Raw genomic sequence first — 14,368 nt, forward strand, 5'->3', positions numbered from 1 at the left:
TAGCTTCTTGCAGCTGCACAGATGGCTGCAAATTTCATTCATGCCAAAGATTCTAACAGAAACCCCAAACAACAGACATAAATCATAAAAAGTAGCATGACATTTGTTCCAAGTGCACATTTATCCATTACTCCATTAAACGTTCAGACTGTCACAGTGTCCACTGTGAGTCAAATGCTAGTGTTTTCGAGTTTTAGGGAATAGGGTGATGATCGGAGCACATCAGACAATATGAGCGAGGTGTAAACTAACTGTGGGAATTCTTTACTAGTTTTGGATGTCATACAATTCTCTCAAATATTTAAAAATTTTAAAATAAGTTGCCAAGTATACATTGGCGGTTATGAATATACCTTGGCCCCCAACCTAAATAAGGGCTGTTTGGAAGTGGATATGGAATTCCCATGGAATCTGTTCCAGACTAACTGTCACTGAATCATCAAATAGAACTGATTCTTTCTGAAGATGCAACGTTGTAGCTTTGCAATAATGGTAAGCTTCTGCAACTGACCTTCTGACCATGTTTTTGTTCATCATTACACGGGTTGACCTATGAGTAACCTCATTTGGCTCTACCGCCACATGTTTCCATTCACCTGCATAAAAACTGCTCAGACTAGCTTGACAGCAATCAAGTCAAATAATCCATTATCTAAGATCAACAAGTGTTGCCAGGTAGGCCTGGAAGCATTTTGGGAAGACTTCGCATGTACAGATTACAGATTCAGCATGAGGAAAGCTTTGACGGCTTGCTGCGGAATCAGGCACTTGCAAAGTCATTCTTGGCACACAAGTGAAGAGACAGTGTGGTATATTTAAAAGATAAAATATGTCTTTAGTTGCAGCAACACACTGAAAACCATCCCAGGAATTCTTGAAGGGTATTTTAATTAAGGCTTAATGTAAAAACCCTTCAATTAAATCAAAAACCAACAAGTCTTGCTCTGTGCCACCAAAAGAAATGTGAAAAAATGAAATAAAAATCACAGGTTCATTAAAATCTGGCAGAGGCATGCCACATACCAAAGGGCATCACCTCAGGTAGGAAGAGGCCAGCCAGTTTTGTTCGCCGTGCTCACAGTCATGTGACTGCACTGCAGCACCCAAGGTGTTATAGATACAGACATGGTAGACCTGTAATTTGCCCGGCTGACAGACGGCATGGTGGTAAAATTACAGTATTCAACAGGGATTATGGTCTCCAGCTCATCCAAAGTGAGGCTCAACATGCAGCCTCACAGACGACAACTTATACATGAATACGGACATAAATCAGTTTGTCCGTGTAAGCCAACTAAAGAAGAAGAAAAAAAAAAAAAAAAGAGGGGTAAGCTTATTAATAGCATCTTGCTTGCTTTTGTTAGCCATGGTGACAGAGAATCTATAACGAAAACTAAAAAGAGAACAGAGTGAACTTTGTGTTTTAATAGTAGGAGGCATTTGCTGAACGTGATTTTGGTTTAGTGTTGAGCAATTTAGTCTCTGGTGAAGGCCGCAGCATGACCATAATATGTTGGAATCAATTATTAAATTCTTTTGACTATTAACTGTGGAAGTGCTTCTTCTTTCACTGCTGAAAAGTCTTGGCATTGTTAAGCTCCAAATTCATCTGTTGTTTGTGCAACCATATATCCAGTTGTCCAAACTGTGCCACAAAATGGCATTTTACTGTGGAGTCAGTAAGCAAAGCCGTTTTTGCCTCTCTTCGGGGAGCATTCCACAGCAGAAAAGAAATAAACTGTCCTCGCTGCTTTATGACTGTGTTTGTCTTGTCAGTTGGCCAGTAAGATCTTGCGGTCCCTCCAGAGAGGTCTTACATTTGACCAAAAAGAAACCTTACCAAAAAAAACACATCTAGTGCGATGTTAAGAGTTTTGCTGACCTTTCTGTGAAGGGATTCAACCATAGGCCTCCAGACAAAGGGCTTCTTGAAGAAGTGCATGCACTTTAAAACAGAGCTGCTCTTTTCTTTTGTGGTCACTAGTGGTAAATTAGTTCAGCTTCTTGGCATGTTGGGTTAAGAAAGCTCCATTCATGGTGGACAGAACGAAGGTGGAAGATGTGGTTCAAGCCCTTGCTAGGGTGGTCTACCCTCACCCGAAAAAGACACAAATACAGGAAACAGAAACACAGTCCCACCCCAGAGTAGCACAATTTCCTGAAAGTGTAGCTTTTACTACACAATAGCTGTGAAATCTAATGACTTATCTATATGCAAGCAGTCCTGCAAATTACTCTTGGTTTTTTTAAAACAAAAATCCTCACGAGCATGAGCAAATGTGTCACGTTGGGAAGGAAATGAGTAAACCCACCATCAAAATGTCTCAAAGGATGAGTGTCTTTTTAAAGCAGCCACACACTCCTGTAACATTCCTAAGACTAAGCTGGGGTATAACCGTATTAATTAAAGCTGTGATTCATAACCAAGACAAGCTTTTATGTGAGGTTTTGTGGTGGCTACTTTCCAAGTTTTGACTGGTAGGCCCCCCTTAACGCTGGCAACGTTGCTCCTTTTCACCCACTTGAAGAAGTAAAATCGGGAAAGGAGTTAAAATAATTATGTATTTTATTACAGTGGAAATCAATCTAATTGAAGTTGCTGTAACACTCCTGAGCAGGAATGTGCTTGTTTAAGGGGAGTCATTATGTTTCACAGCTTCAGGAGCACACTGATACTATATTATTATAACTACTGGCACTCCATGCCTTCTCCATCCTTCCTCATCCCTCGCTCATGTTGGCTTTTCACTCAAAATCCTAAATACAGCTTGCACGAGGTTTTGTTTTGCGTTTCCTTTAAAACAGGCTCTATCACAGTTACCTTCCTCCTTCTGTACTCGAGGATTATTCAGAAGATGCTTGCAGACAGAAGAAAAGATTTCGGTAGCAATTCTCTCCTCACTCTGATTATCTCAGATCTTAAAAACACATGCCTTGAGCTCTCCATAAGGTTGGCTGTTAGCCGGTAATACTTGAATTAAATAAAAAAAATAAGCTAAAATATGGACATTAGGTAGGAGTTATGATTTTTGAGTGCAGAAGCTTCAGCAGTAATCATCAGCAAATGAAATATTCAGCGTACAGCTCGAACATTGCACAGCCCTTTCTGGATGCTAATTGGTGGAGAGGTTTGCCTCACTGTTCCAGTGGGAGTCTTGCAGGACAGCAAGACTTCCATCCACAAGTACTGCCCATATATGTTTGTGCCAAGGTTGGCAAAAGAAAGGTAAACAGAGTGAATTGAAGTGACAGTATACAGGACCCAGATACACATGTATCTGAGACGCTGTGGCCTGTTAATCTTAAAAATTTTTGTTTGGTTCTTAACCAAAAATGTTTTATCTAAATTTTTTAAAGTTATTAGCAAAAAGTTAATGATGCAGTTCATTTCTGATAAATTATAAAACATAATTTTAAGCACTTTGTACCTAGAGAACAAACCAAGACTTTAGATTATCAGACTGAGGCAAAGTGTCTGCTAAAAATACCCCCCCATATCGTTTACAAGTAAGAGATGGCAGTGATTATTACCTTAGTCCAGTTGTATATATTTTTTCTATTTATAGCACCAGACTGGATTTACACTTTGATCTGATGAGTCAACCCTGTCTGCATTTTTGTGTCACTGTCAGGAATGTCGTCACCGTGCTACAACTGTGACCTTAAATGACTTGTTGGCTGGATGTCACACTTTCTGACTGGGAAGAAGAAGGGATTTTTACTTAAAGAAATGAAAAATGAAGCCTTGCTTTTCCAGAAGTAAATGTCAATATGAGCCATTCCCTAATAAAAAAAAAAAAAAAAAAAAAATATTCATCAGCTGATCAGACACCTTCATGTAATCCGTGCAGTACTCTCTCGAGCCCCCACACATACATGCCTGTTGAGAAACAGTGACTTTAACAAGTATGAATCAAACAGTATTGTTCGGATAGGAGCCCTTACAGTCCAGTGATGCTTTCATGTGACAGACGGGGGGGAAAAAAAAAAAAAAAAAAAAAAAAAAAAAAAATCACATGAGTCTGATTCAAATGCTATGTTGGAACTAGAGCTGGGCGATAGAACGATAACGATATGTATCGCGATATAACTTTTACTCGATAGAGAAATTAAGCTATCGCGATAGACCTCGCCGCTCTTTTTTTTTTTTTTTTTTTAAGAGGACAAAAGGTCAGCCAATCCAAATTAAGTAGCGCAGAGCCGAACCAATCACAGCCGCAGCGTCACGTCGCGTGACTTGTTACGTACAGCACAAGTGCCAAGCCGCACGTGTGTTTGTTTGGGAAGCAGCCAGCGGGTAATGGAGCCAGCGCCTAATGGAGGAAATGAGTGTGCCGACTAGAAAAATCAACCGAGCGTGACCGAAGAGAAAACAGATGATGGTTCCAACGCCGGAGAGATTGTCGAACGGAAGAGCCAAAGAAGTTCTGTAGTGTGAAGGTATTTCGGCTATTTCAAGTCTGACAAAAAACAGAGTAGCGTGCACTGTAAATTGTGCCGAAAGCAAGTCTGGAAATACAATAAACTGGTGCATGCGTCACACTGTGCGCCACGTTATTGTTTCGGTGAAATGAATTTCTACAATACTGTTACTGTTAATTCTACTCTCTGCAGTGTTTAAATGCTTACATATACACACAGTTACTGTCCCTCCACACATACGACTCGGTTCTGCTTCTATGCCCCAGCTTTGTTTACTTTTTCCCACCGAGGCTTCTAGACTTCTGATTGGCCAACATTTCTGCACGGTTAGGAATCTAGCGCCACCTGCTGCTTTGGCATGTTCATAGCAGCGTTTTCTTTCATTTCTCCCTTTATGTGTGGACGGGATTATTTTTTAAAACGAAAACGGAAAATCTCCGTTTTCAAAAATACCCGTGTACGTGTGGACGTAGCCTCAGTCTCTGACTGGAAGCGCTAATTCGTCATTCGGCTTTTGTCAGACTAAAGTAACTGTTAAAACTGTTTGAAAAGCTCAGCTATACAACAAGGAGAGATTGAGAATTTCCTTTTAGTTCTCAGTTTATTGGATATTGACAAAAGTTAGTCAGTTTTGTCTGTTCTTCTGTAAAACAAACTAAGATTTATTTTTAGAATTAATATTTTGTTTCTAAGTGGAATTGACAATTTAGTCTGTTTCGTTTGTTCTATTTTGAAACTTAGACGCTTTAGCGGCTGCCTTTTGTGTAGTTTGCAATATTTGCCTTTATCTATCTGAAAAAGTCTCATGTTCCTTAAGTACATCTACCCTGTTGAACTTATTATGGGAAATAAATATTTAAATAAAAACAAGCTGCTGATTATTTCACATTTTACTTGTGAGCAACGGCACATTTAAATCTTACAAATATAGTTATTTGGCTTATATCGTGATAGATATCGTTATCGCCTGAAATGAAAAAAACATATCGTGATATGAAAAAATCTCATATCGCCCAGCTCTAGTTGGAACTATGATTTAAAAATGGGCTGTAAGTATTTCGATGAGACCAATAGCAAAGTAGGAAGAAAAAAAGATGGCAAGAGATTGAGGTTTGAGCTGAAAAAAATAAATACACACACACACACGCACACACAACGGGGGGGGGGGGGTATTTAAACAGCCAACCCCCACCTTGCACCTTCATACAGCCCTCTTTTCTCTGTCCCTGCTCCACCTTCTGCTGGATGGCCTTGATAAATTGGCACAGATTCTACCCGGCTCCCAACCAAAATCGCTGCCTAAGTGTTTCCACTGCACTACCGCTACAATGCCCTTACAGTAGCACAGCTCAAAGAGAAGGTAAAGTCAGAAAAAGCAGGATTTTTTTTCGCTACAATTTGCATCTCAAGAGTGAAATTTTAGTCCAAGTCAAAGGTAACAAGTCCGACGCTTATTCGAATCGGAATGATCACATAACACGGGTCTGCCAGAGGGATACTGTGCAAAATTCTTGTACTCCTCACAAACTGACCACTCTTTGTTTGTGAGGCATTAGCCAAGCGGATGTGAGTGAGGCATTCTGCAGCAGAAGTCAGTATGCCTCCTTCCTGTTCGGTCTCTGAGGTGCTGAAAACTTCCCAAAGCACATTCCACTCAGAGATAGACACAAGGAATAACAGTTGAGCAAGAGACAAGGAACTCTGAGTTTTGCTCCTGGGGAATAAAGTCATCTCCTTAAAAAAAATTAAATGAGAAATTCCAGCTGAATGCACTTGCTGTGAGTCAGACTGAAGCAAATTTTGCAAAAATCAAAGGTAACAGAAAGCTTTGAGTTACTCACATAAAAGGAGTCTGAATTCTTTTAGTCATTTTAGAAATACAGGACCAAAATTCAGGTCCAGTGAGCTCCCTTCAAAACCTTGTGGTTAAAGGTCATTCCTCAAACTTTATCAGCACTGTATTTACAAAACCACAAAGTTCGCATTACCACAAACCAGAGTATACTGGGAAACTGACAACCTCCACTGCGACTAAAACGGACGCTCATATAAAATAGTAGTTTGCTTTGCAGCAAGCATGAAAGTGGACGCTTTTGGCAGGTCACTGCCATCTCTAAATTGTAAACAATATGCAAGATATTTTTAGGGGACACTTGGCCTCAGTCTGATACTCTAAAGTTCTTTGGTCTATTTTCAGTCCACTGCTGCATGAATAAGGAGCATTCATAGTGCCATATTAATAATAAGGTACAAAAGGCAATAGAATACACTGTGAGTGAGTGTGTGTGTGCAAGTCCACATCCGTCTAAGTGTGATGGGAAAAAAAGAAAAAGTCAGTCTTGTAGAAGAATTTCCAGCACTGGACTAAAAGCGGAAGACTGGATCCAGACAAAACAAAGACACTGCTAAAAGCATTAGATCAAGGCTTACTGTAGTTCTGCAGGAGGATTTCAGTGCATAGACTAGATAATACCTTTTATTTCAGTTCTTTAACTGTGGAATATGTTCATAGAAATAAAAAGACATCAGCAAGTCTAAACGGAAAGGAAAAACAAAACCAAATATGTCCTTCACTCCCTTCAAGCAGGGACATCACATCTCATATGTGAGGTTGGCACTCTTTTCAAAAGTAGATTAATCTTTTTGAACCAATTGCTTGGCAATTGGAGTAAGAGCTCAACAAAAGCTTGGCCATCATCAAAGAGGCAGTAAAGAGAGAATGAGCTTCAAAAATGGAGAAAAAGAAGATAACTGCCACTTATCAGATTGTTCCACGATGAAACTCACCTCAAACCATATATTAAAAAACAAAACAAAACCAAAAACCAAAAACAACAGACAAGTACAAACAAAAGAGGTGCAACAAGCAGAAATAGAACTAACAAGTAAAAAACAAAACAAAAACAAAACAAAAAAAAAAACATATACCAAAGACGAAAATGTTTTTTAAGTCTATGTTCCCCTGCTGAGTCCGCTCTGAACATGAAGTGCACACCAGATAAAATCTCACTATTGAAATTAATGATTTGGGCCAGACACAAACTGCTGCCGAAAGAAAATCAAATATAAAACTTCTTCCATCTGTGTTGTCTGTGGACACAAAGTTTTGGAAAACGCTTTAAACTAAACTGATACCAATCCACACGGGTTCCTACACAGAACCTTTTAAGTTAGAGGAAAGCGTGGGTGGGCGTGTCTTTGAAATTATGAAGTGGGCAGCCTGCATCACGGTTGGTTTGTTGAATTACATGCACGATGCCCACGAACGACTCAAAGTGAGACTCTAGTGTCCTGAATTCCTGTTTCCACTCTTATACAAACAATGACTAAGAAACAAACTCACAATGGAGAAACTAGACCCATGGAGTGGTTGGAACTTTTGCACGGAAATAATGATCAAAATAGCTGACAATTCATTTTCTTGCAGGAGACCTACAGCGGGTTAAATAAGTACTAAATGTGTTACCAGTTTTCTAAGTTAATACAAAATGTGCTATTGAGATGAAATTCTCACCAGATGTCCCATCCAAGCCCCACAAGCAAAGAAATCAAACCATAGATGTCCATAAAATTAAGTGTAATAATGAGAAATGACACAGTATTGAACACACTTACTGAAATGTATTTAATACTTTGTACAGAAGCCTTTGGTGATGCCTCCTGTATAGAGAAATTCTTCTCATGCATTGCTCAGGGGTGATTTTGGCCCATTCTTACACACATACCTGAAGGTTTCCTTGACCCCTTCTATGAACTTTTGTTCTTTCCATAGATTTTCAATTGGATTGAGAGCAGGTGTTTGACTCGGCCATTCTAGCAGCTTTATTGTCTTTCTCTGAAACCAACACAGTTTCCTCAGCTGTGTTTGGGATCATTGTTTTGGTGAAACATCCATCCTCGTTTAGTCTTCACCCTCCTGACGACAGCAGTTTCCTATTAGGAATGTCTCTGTATATGTTTTCTATTTATCCTTCCTTTAATTATATGACGCGTGCCATTGTCGTATGCTGGAAAACAGCCCCACACCATGATGGTCCCACCTCCAAACTTATTTACTTTTGGGATGTTATGCAGTGCCTTTTGAGCTTCTCAGCAAACTTTAAACTTGCTCCAACATGCTTTTTCTTTAGCAACAGTCTTGTGTAGCGAGCGTGCATACAGGCCATGGTGGTTGACTGCATTTCTTATTGTTTTCTTTAAAACAATTGTTCCTGCTGATTCCAACTCTTTGTGTAGCTCTCCACAAGTGGTCCTTGGCTCCTGGAAAGCTCATCTGATAATTCTTTTCACTCCTCTGTCTGAAATCATGCTGGGAGAACCTGGTCGTGGCCAGTTTATGGTGAAATGATATTCTTTCCACTCCTGGATTATGGCTCCAGCAGCGCTCACTGGAATCTTCAAGTGGTTTTGAAATTCTTCTGCAACCAATGCCATCAGTATCTGTTGCAAAAATAAGGTTGCAAGGTCTTGCAAGAGCTCACTGGTTTTACCCATCATGGGTTGTATATCTTTGGTAATGAGATACCTTTTTATAGGGACTGAACCAGCTGTTATTCATTAGCATTAAGTGGCAGGATTGCTTTCCAATTACTGATAGATTTCAGCTGCTGTCATGACTTTCTAGGTCTTTTTGCACCTCCATTTCTTCATGTGTTCAACAGCTTTTCCCTGTGTCATGTCTCATTATTGCAAACAACTTAAAATATGGACAGTTATAGTTTGATTACTTTGCATGTGTGAATTGGATTGAGGGGTTACCAACATCTGGTGAAAATTTCATGTCAATAGCACCTTTAGAAATATAGTTACTAAGAAAACTGGTGACGCGTTCATGATTTACTTTACCTGCTGTATATATGAAAAGCATATTTTAAGAGTCCTGAAAACAACTTTGAGCGTGACCTCTTAATTCTAATTACACTGTTGCATTTAATTTGGAATATATACAGGAATACTATTTGTATTATCTAAAATGATAAGAGGCAAGCAACATAATCCACTGAAGACAAGCCAGAACATGAACAGACTGCCAAGCAAATTAATTTGCTGCTGGGACTAGATATTAAAGAAGGATGCTTGTTACCTGTCCTATTAATTTTATAGGATTTTAGGCGCACATTATATTGTTACCATGCATTTCTGTACATACTATGCACAGAGACCTAATCGCGATCATACCCGATCCAATATAAAATCAATAGAAATATCAGCACTACAAATAGAACTGCTTTTGGAGAATTTGATCATACAAACATAGGCATTTCATAATTTATGCAGGAACAAAAGGAAGAACGCATGTAGCTTGTTCATCCCCAAATCTGACCGCAAGCACCTCCTGAGGAGGGAGCAGCACAACTATTCAGACTGCTGGGATGTTGTGTAACAGTAAAAAAGGTAAAGTGAGGGCACTAGAAGCTCCCACATTCAATGGCTTTGGAAAGGTAGACGGGGGACACGCAGCAATGTGAGTCTGCAGAGGCAACTTCCTCCCACACAGTTAGGTTTTTGATTAATGTTATGCCAGCTCATCGCCACAGAGTAGGCTGCTGGCCTGACAAGGAGATAATAGCAGTGGGTATGGTACAGTGTCACAAGACAAGGAAAAGCTGCATCTCTTACAGAAGTCTGCAGTGGTGACTAATCCCTTCAGGCATGTCATAATGTTAGAAAGCATTCGAAGCAGTGACAAAAAAAAGAAAAAAAAAAAAAAAAAAGAATGATGCTGCAGGCTTTGTTTGTAACTGCTGTATTTTTTTTGTCAAAATGTGTATTATTAAATCTGAAAAATGGTTGCCATCAAGCGGAACAAGCATACAGCAGTACTGACAATTGCAAGTACTTTCTCATACATCAAACTGTCTCTTTTCAGCAGCTCAGCTCAGTTGTAATAATGGTATCATAGTGATTTTGACAATGATGTATTGATTTTTAAAAAACTACATGTAACACCCTAAAGCTTTTGGAAAATTGCCTCTACACTTGGAGAACAGTTATCTTAACTGAGCAACGAGAAAAGTTGAACCATTTACCTGTGAACAGTTTGGTAATGGCTTTGTTCTGTCGTCGTGCGGAGCAGATGAGCAGCAGCCAAGGAGGCAGAAACTCATGGTGACTGGCCAGGAGCTCTGCAATGGTCCTGGGAGAACCTGGGGAGGACCTCTGTTCCCCCTCACCCAGCTGACTGCCTTCATCAATGGAGTCCACAAGCAGGAAGAGTGCCTGCTGAGGAGGCTTCACACTCAAGAGAGGCAGGAGTACACACCTGATGAAAAAGGATGAGACATGGAAGGAGAAAGAAAAAAAAAATCTGTTACAATGTTTTCATCTTTTTGATTTTGTTCAATTGATGACATAAATCATCTTCTTTCAGGGGTTGCCACTGCAGATTCTGGTCTCTAGCATACTCATCTGCATGTTCCCTTTCACTACTTCCATGAATCTTCTAATTTTCTGCTTCTTCTCCTGCCTAGCAGCTTCATATCAAACAGCCTTGGTACTCTACATATGTCCAAACCATGTTAAGCTTGCGTCTTTACCAGCTCCACCTGTGGTGTCCCTCCAATGTACACTAATGTAATGTTGTTGGCCACTCCCAGTAAAAGTCTTAAAATCTTCAGTTCTGCCACCTCCAGTTCGGCCTCCTGTCTTTTTGTAGCATGTATTTAAAGTCATGTACCTCCACTCTTTGCATCTTCCCTGTTACAACTGTCTCCCTCTCATTCACACACACATATTCTGTCTTGCCTCCACCGGCTTTCATTCCACTTCTCACTAGAGCATACCTCCAACACTCCAGACCATCTTCCACCTGGCTCCCTACTCTGACTGCAGATCAGGGTCATCTACAAACATCCTAATCCATGTAGACTCTGTCCTGACATCATCTGTCAACCTATCTTGACATAAAGAGTAAAAAAAAACCCAAAAAAAAAAAAAAAAACTACCTAAACCTTGATAGGTCAGTGCATTGTCACTTTTATTTTTTTATGTTGGTTTAGCTAGCTAAATTCTATATTCACTCTTATTTACCCAGAAAGTGATGCATGTTTTTATTTCCCCTTCTAATGAGCTCAGATATTCATGCTTATGAAATAAAAACTGTTAGTAATAGTAATAAACATACTATTGACATTCTCTGCACAGCAAGTGCTTCGCTTCAAGATGAATACAAACAGTTGGTCTAATACAGTGAAACAGTGGCTTTACAAGGACACAAGAGTCACAACACAACCAATTTCAGTTAAACTGTTTAAATAGGGAGAGCAAAGGTGTTTAAGTACATCTCCATCCAGCTCAAATTGGATCCATTAACAGGCCTGCTATCGATGATCTGCGCTCAAAGAGAGATTTACAGATGATACAATCACTATAATTCGTCCGCCTACCACCCCCCCAGTGAAAAAACGTTGCCCGACAACTAGATTTTCAGCTTTGAGATTATGCCAAAGATGCGGAAGGAGAAAAGTGTTTTGCAACTTTAACCACAACTAAACATGGATATTTTCTTCAAGTCGAATCTCAACTGCTCTCCCAATAACATTAAAATTGATGCCTGAACATTAACATCCATTAAAAAAAAAAAAAAAAAAAACTGTAGCATTCAGTAAGAAAGCAAATGTGTATTTTAAGCATATGCCACATTAACCGTTTATGAAAGTCCAAATGTAAGTGAGGCATGATTCTGCTTCAAGGCTAATATGCAGATCACACGTAAATGTACACTGAACTAATTTTTGTTCGCAGGACTTCTGTTCCACTGTGACTGCAACTAGTTTGAATCCCCCATAAGATGTCTGCCTGGGGAAAATGTCATCTCCTAATACTCACAAAATTGCTTCCAGCTCAGCTGGCTGTGATAAAGGATCTGAGGATTTCATATTAGTGACATTTTACTCTGGGTCTAGGTTAATTAAACATTTAAAGGAGGTTGAACAAATTGATTACTCAACATAAAAATCAGTCACCTTCCGGATGATGGGATGGTCTCTTTAACTACCACTCTTCTTTAATGGAACTGACATTGCTTGTAAGCGTTGTCATAAAACACCAAGACGCAGTTTTAACAAGATGTTTTTTTGGATGTTCAACAGCCTGTTACTAACCCTGCGGCTGCAAAGACATTCCCTTTTTGAGGTTCTACCATTCAAGACCTAAATTTTACTTCAATTTATTGTCCATAATGAACATGAGTGCAGGAAAAGCCATGTTATTTGGGATGCAATTTCAGTCTAAAATACAAAAGACGCCACTTCTACAATTAATTCTTCTTGAATACTAAAAGAACTTCGACTAAAAAAAAAAAATCCCCAAAACTCTGATAGAATAAAATAAATACCGTATTTCCCGGACTACAAAGCGCACCTGAATATTAGCCGCACAAGCTAAAATCAGGGGAAAATCCTGTTTTGTACATACATTAGCCGCACCTGACTAAAAGCCGCAGGTGTTTCAATGTTGACTTATCATATGTAAGAGAATATGCACAAAGGGAATTGTCAGGAAAGAGATGGCTGTTTGGAGACACACCCCTTTTATTAATATTTTGAAAAACAAGTTATGGGTACATATTTGCACATGTAGTACATAACAGTAACCTACAGCACACCAGAAAAATAGATTCGGACTACCTTTTAGGCTCAGGTGCAGTGACACGGCTTTAACAAGAAGAAAAGTCAGTCATTCACCATCTTTCTCTTCTTCCTGCGCTCTAAAACCACCAAAGTCCTCTTCTCCAATGTCGGAAACGAACTGGCTCAGGATGGCTTCGTCATCCACTCTCCGCTTCTCTCCTTCGTTGTCACTTTCAAAACCAAAGAAATCCTCGTTGTCAGTGTCGGAGTCGAACACCCTCAGAAGGGCCGTGGCGGTGTCCTCCTCTCCATCATGCAGCAGTCCAGCCCTTCAAAATCCGTTGGTGATCGTGGATGTTTTCGCACTTTTCCACACTGTCAGAATCCACCGGTGGAGTTGGGCATAACTTGCTTTTCGCAAGTTTATCGCCGCTCGTCATCCACGCCTCCCGCTGAATGCGTAGCGCTACTTTGAAGTTTGTTTTTCGTGCTACTTCGTACGGCACTACGTTGCCTGGCGGACGGACATGTGACTAACATACCACTCTTGAACCCCGATCCTTCCGCCAGGCAACGTAGTGCCGTACAACAGCGGAACAAACAAAACAAATCGTCTTACGATATCACAAAAATCATGGAAAATCCATAGAAAAGCCGCACCTGACTAAAAGCCGCAGGGTTCAAAGCTTGTGCAAAAAGTAGCGGCTTATAGCCCGACAATTACGGTACTTTTATGTTATACAGAAATCTGACAATATGGGACTCGTATAACACCCTAACTTCTAGTATTCAGGAAATTAAAAGCAAATCCAATGTCTATTCTATTCTATTGTTGTTTCGATAGCCCAAGGCAATCTCTTCAAAATATGTTCTTTTTTCTAAACAGACATAACCTCCAAATTACTGATGTTATAATTGGAAAAGTAGCAATCAATCATAATTAAAAAGCTGGAATTAAAAGTTTGTTCTCTTTTAATTGGTCATTTCAGTACCAGATGAAATCTGTCCAAAGTCAACAATCAATAGTTATACATGTTTCTGTGAATCTTCAACATTTGTTGAAGACTTTACAGAGAAATCTGAACTCTCAACAGCAAAAAAACAAAAAAACGACAAAAAAAACAAAAAAACAAAACAAAACAGAGTTATGGTTTTATAACCTTCACACTCCAGTGTGATGCTGCTCAGCCTTTGAGAAACACAGTCAATCACTCCTTCTTATGGTCGCAGCCCGCACAGAACCTGCAGTGCCATCTGGGAGCCCTGCCAAAAGGAATGTCCATCCACAGGGGTGACTGTGTGTGTCAGTGTGTGAATAGTCATGTTTGAGGCCATGTTGCCTACTGAGACAATCAAATCCACAGCGACAGCAAGCG

The 14,368-nt window shown here is 39.8% G+C and overlaps 1 protein-coding gene across 1 annotated transcript in view; it reads right to left on the reverse strand.

The window, feature by feature from the left end:
• ankrd50 (ankyrin repeat domain 50) overlaps positions 1-14,368 on the reverse strand; it is a 40,711-nt gene that overhangs the window by 10,943 nt on the left and 15,400 nt on the right. The window contains exon 3 of the mRNA XM_085469816.1: positions 10,452-10,684. Within this exon, the coding sequence (XP_085325942.1) occupies positions 10,452-10,684 (233 nt within the window). The remainder of the gene's footprint in view (positions 1-10,451; positions 10,685-14,368) is intronic.

This window comes from Copadichromis virginalis, linkage group LG2, assembly GCF_057382275.1.
Source record: "Copadichromis virginalis isolate Kocher_CV1m ecotype Utaka linkage group LG2, C_Virginalis_male_GT1.1, whole genome shotgun sequence".
NCBI classification, from domain to species: domain Eukaryota; kingdom Metazoa; phylum Chordata; class Actinopteri; order Cichliformes; family Cichlidae; genus Copadichromis; species Copadichromis virginalis.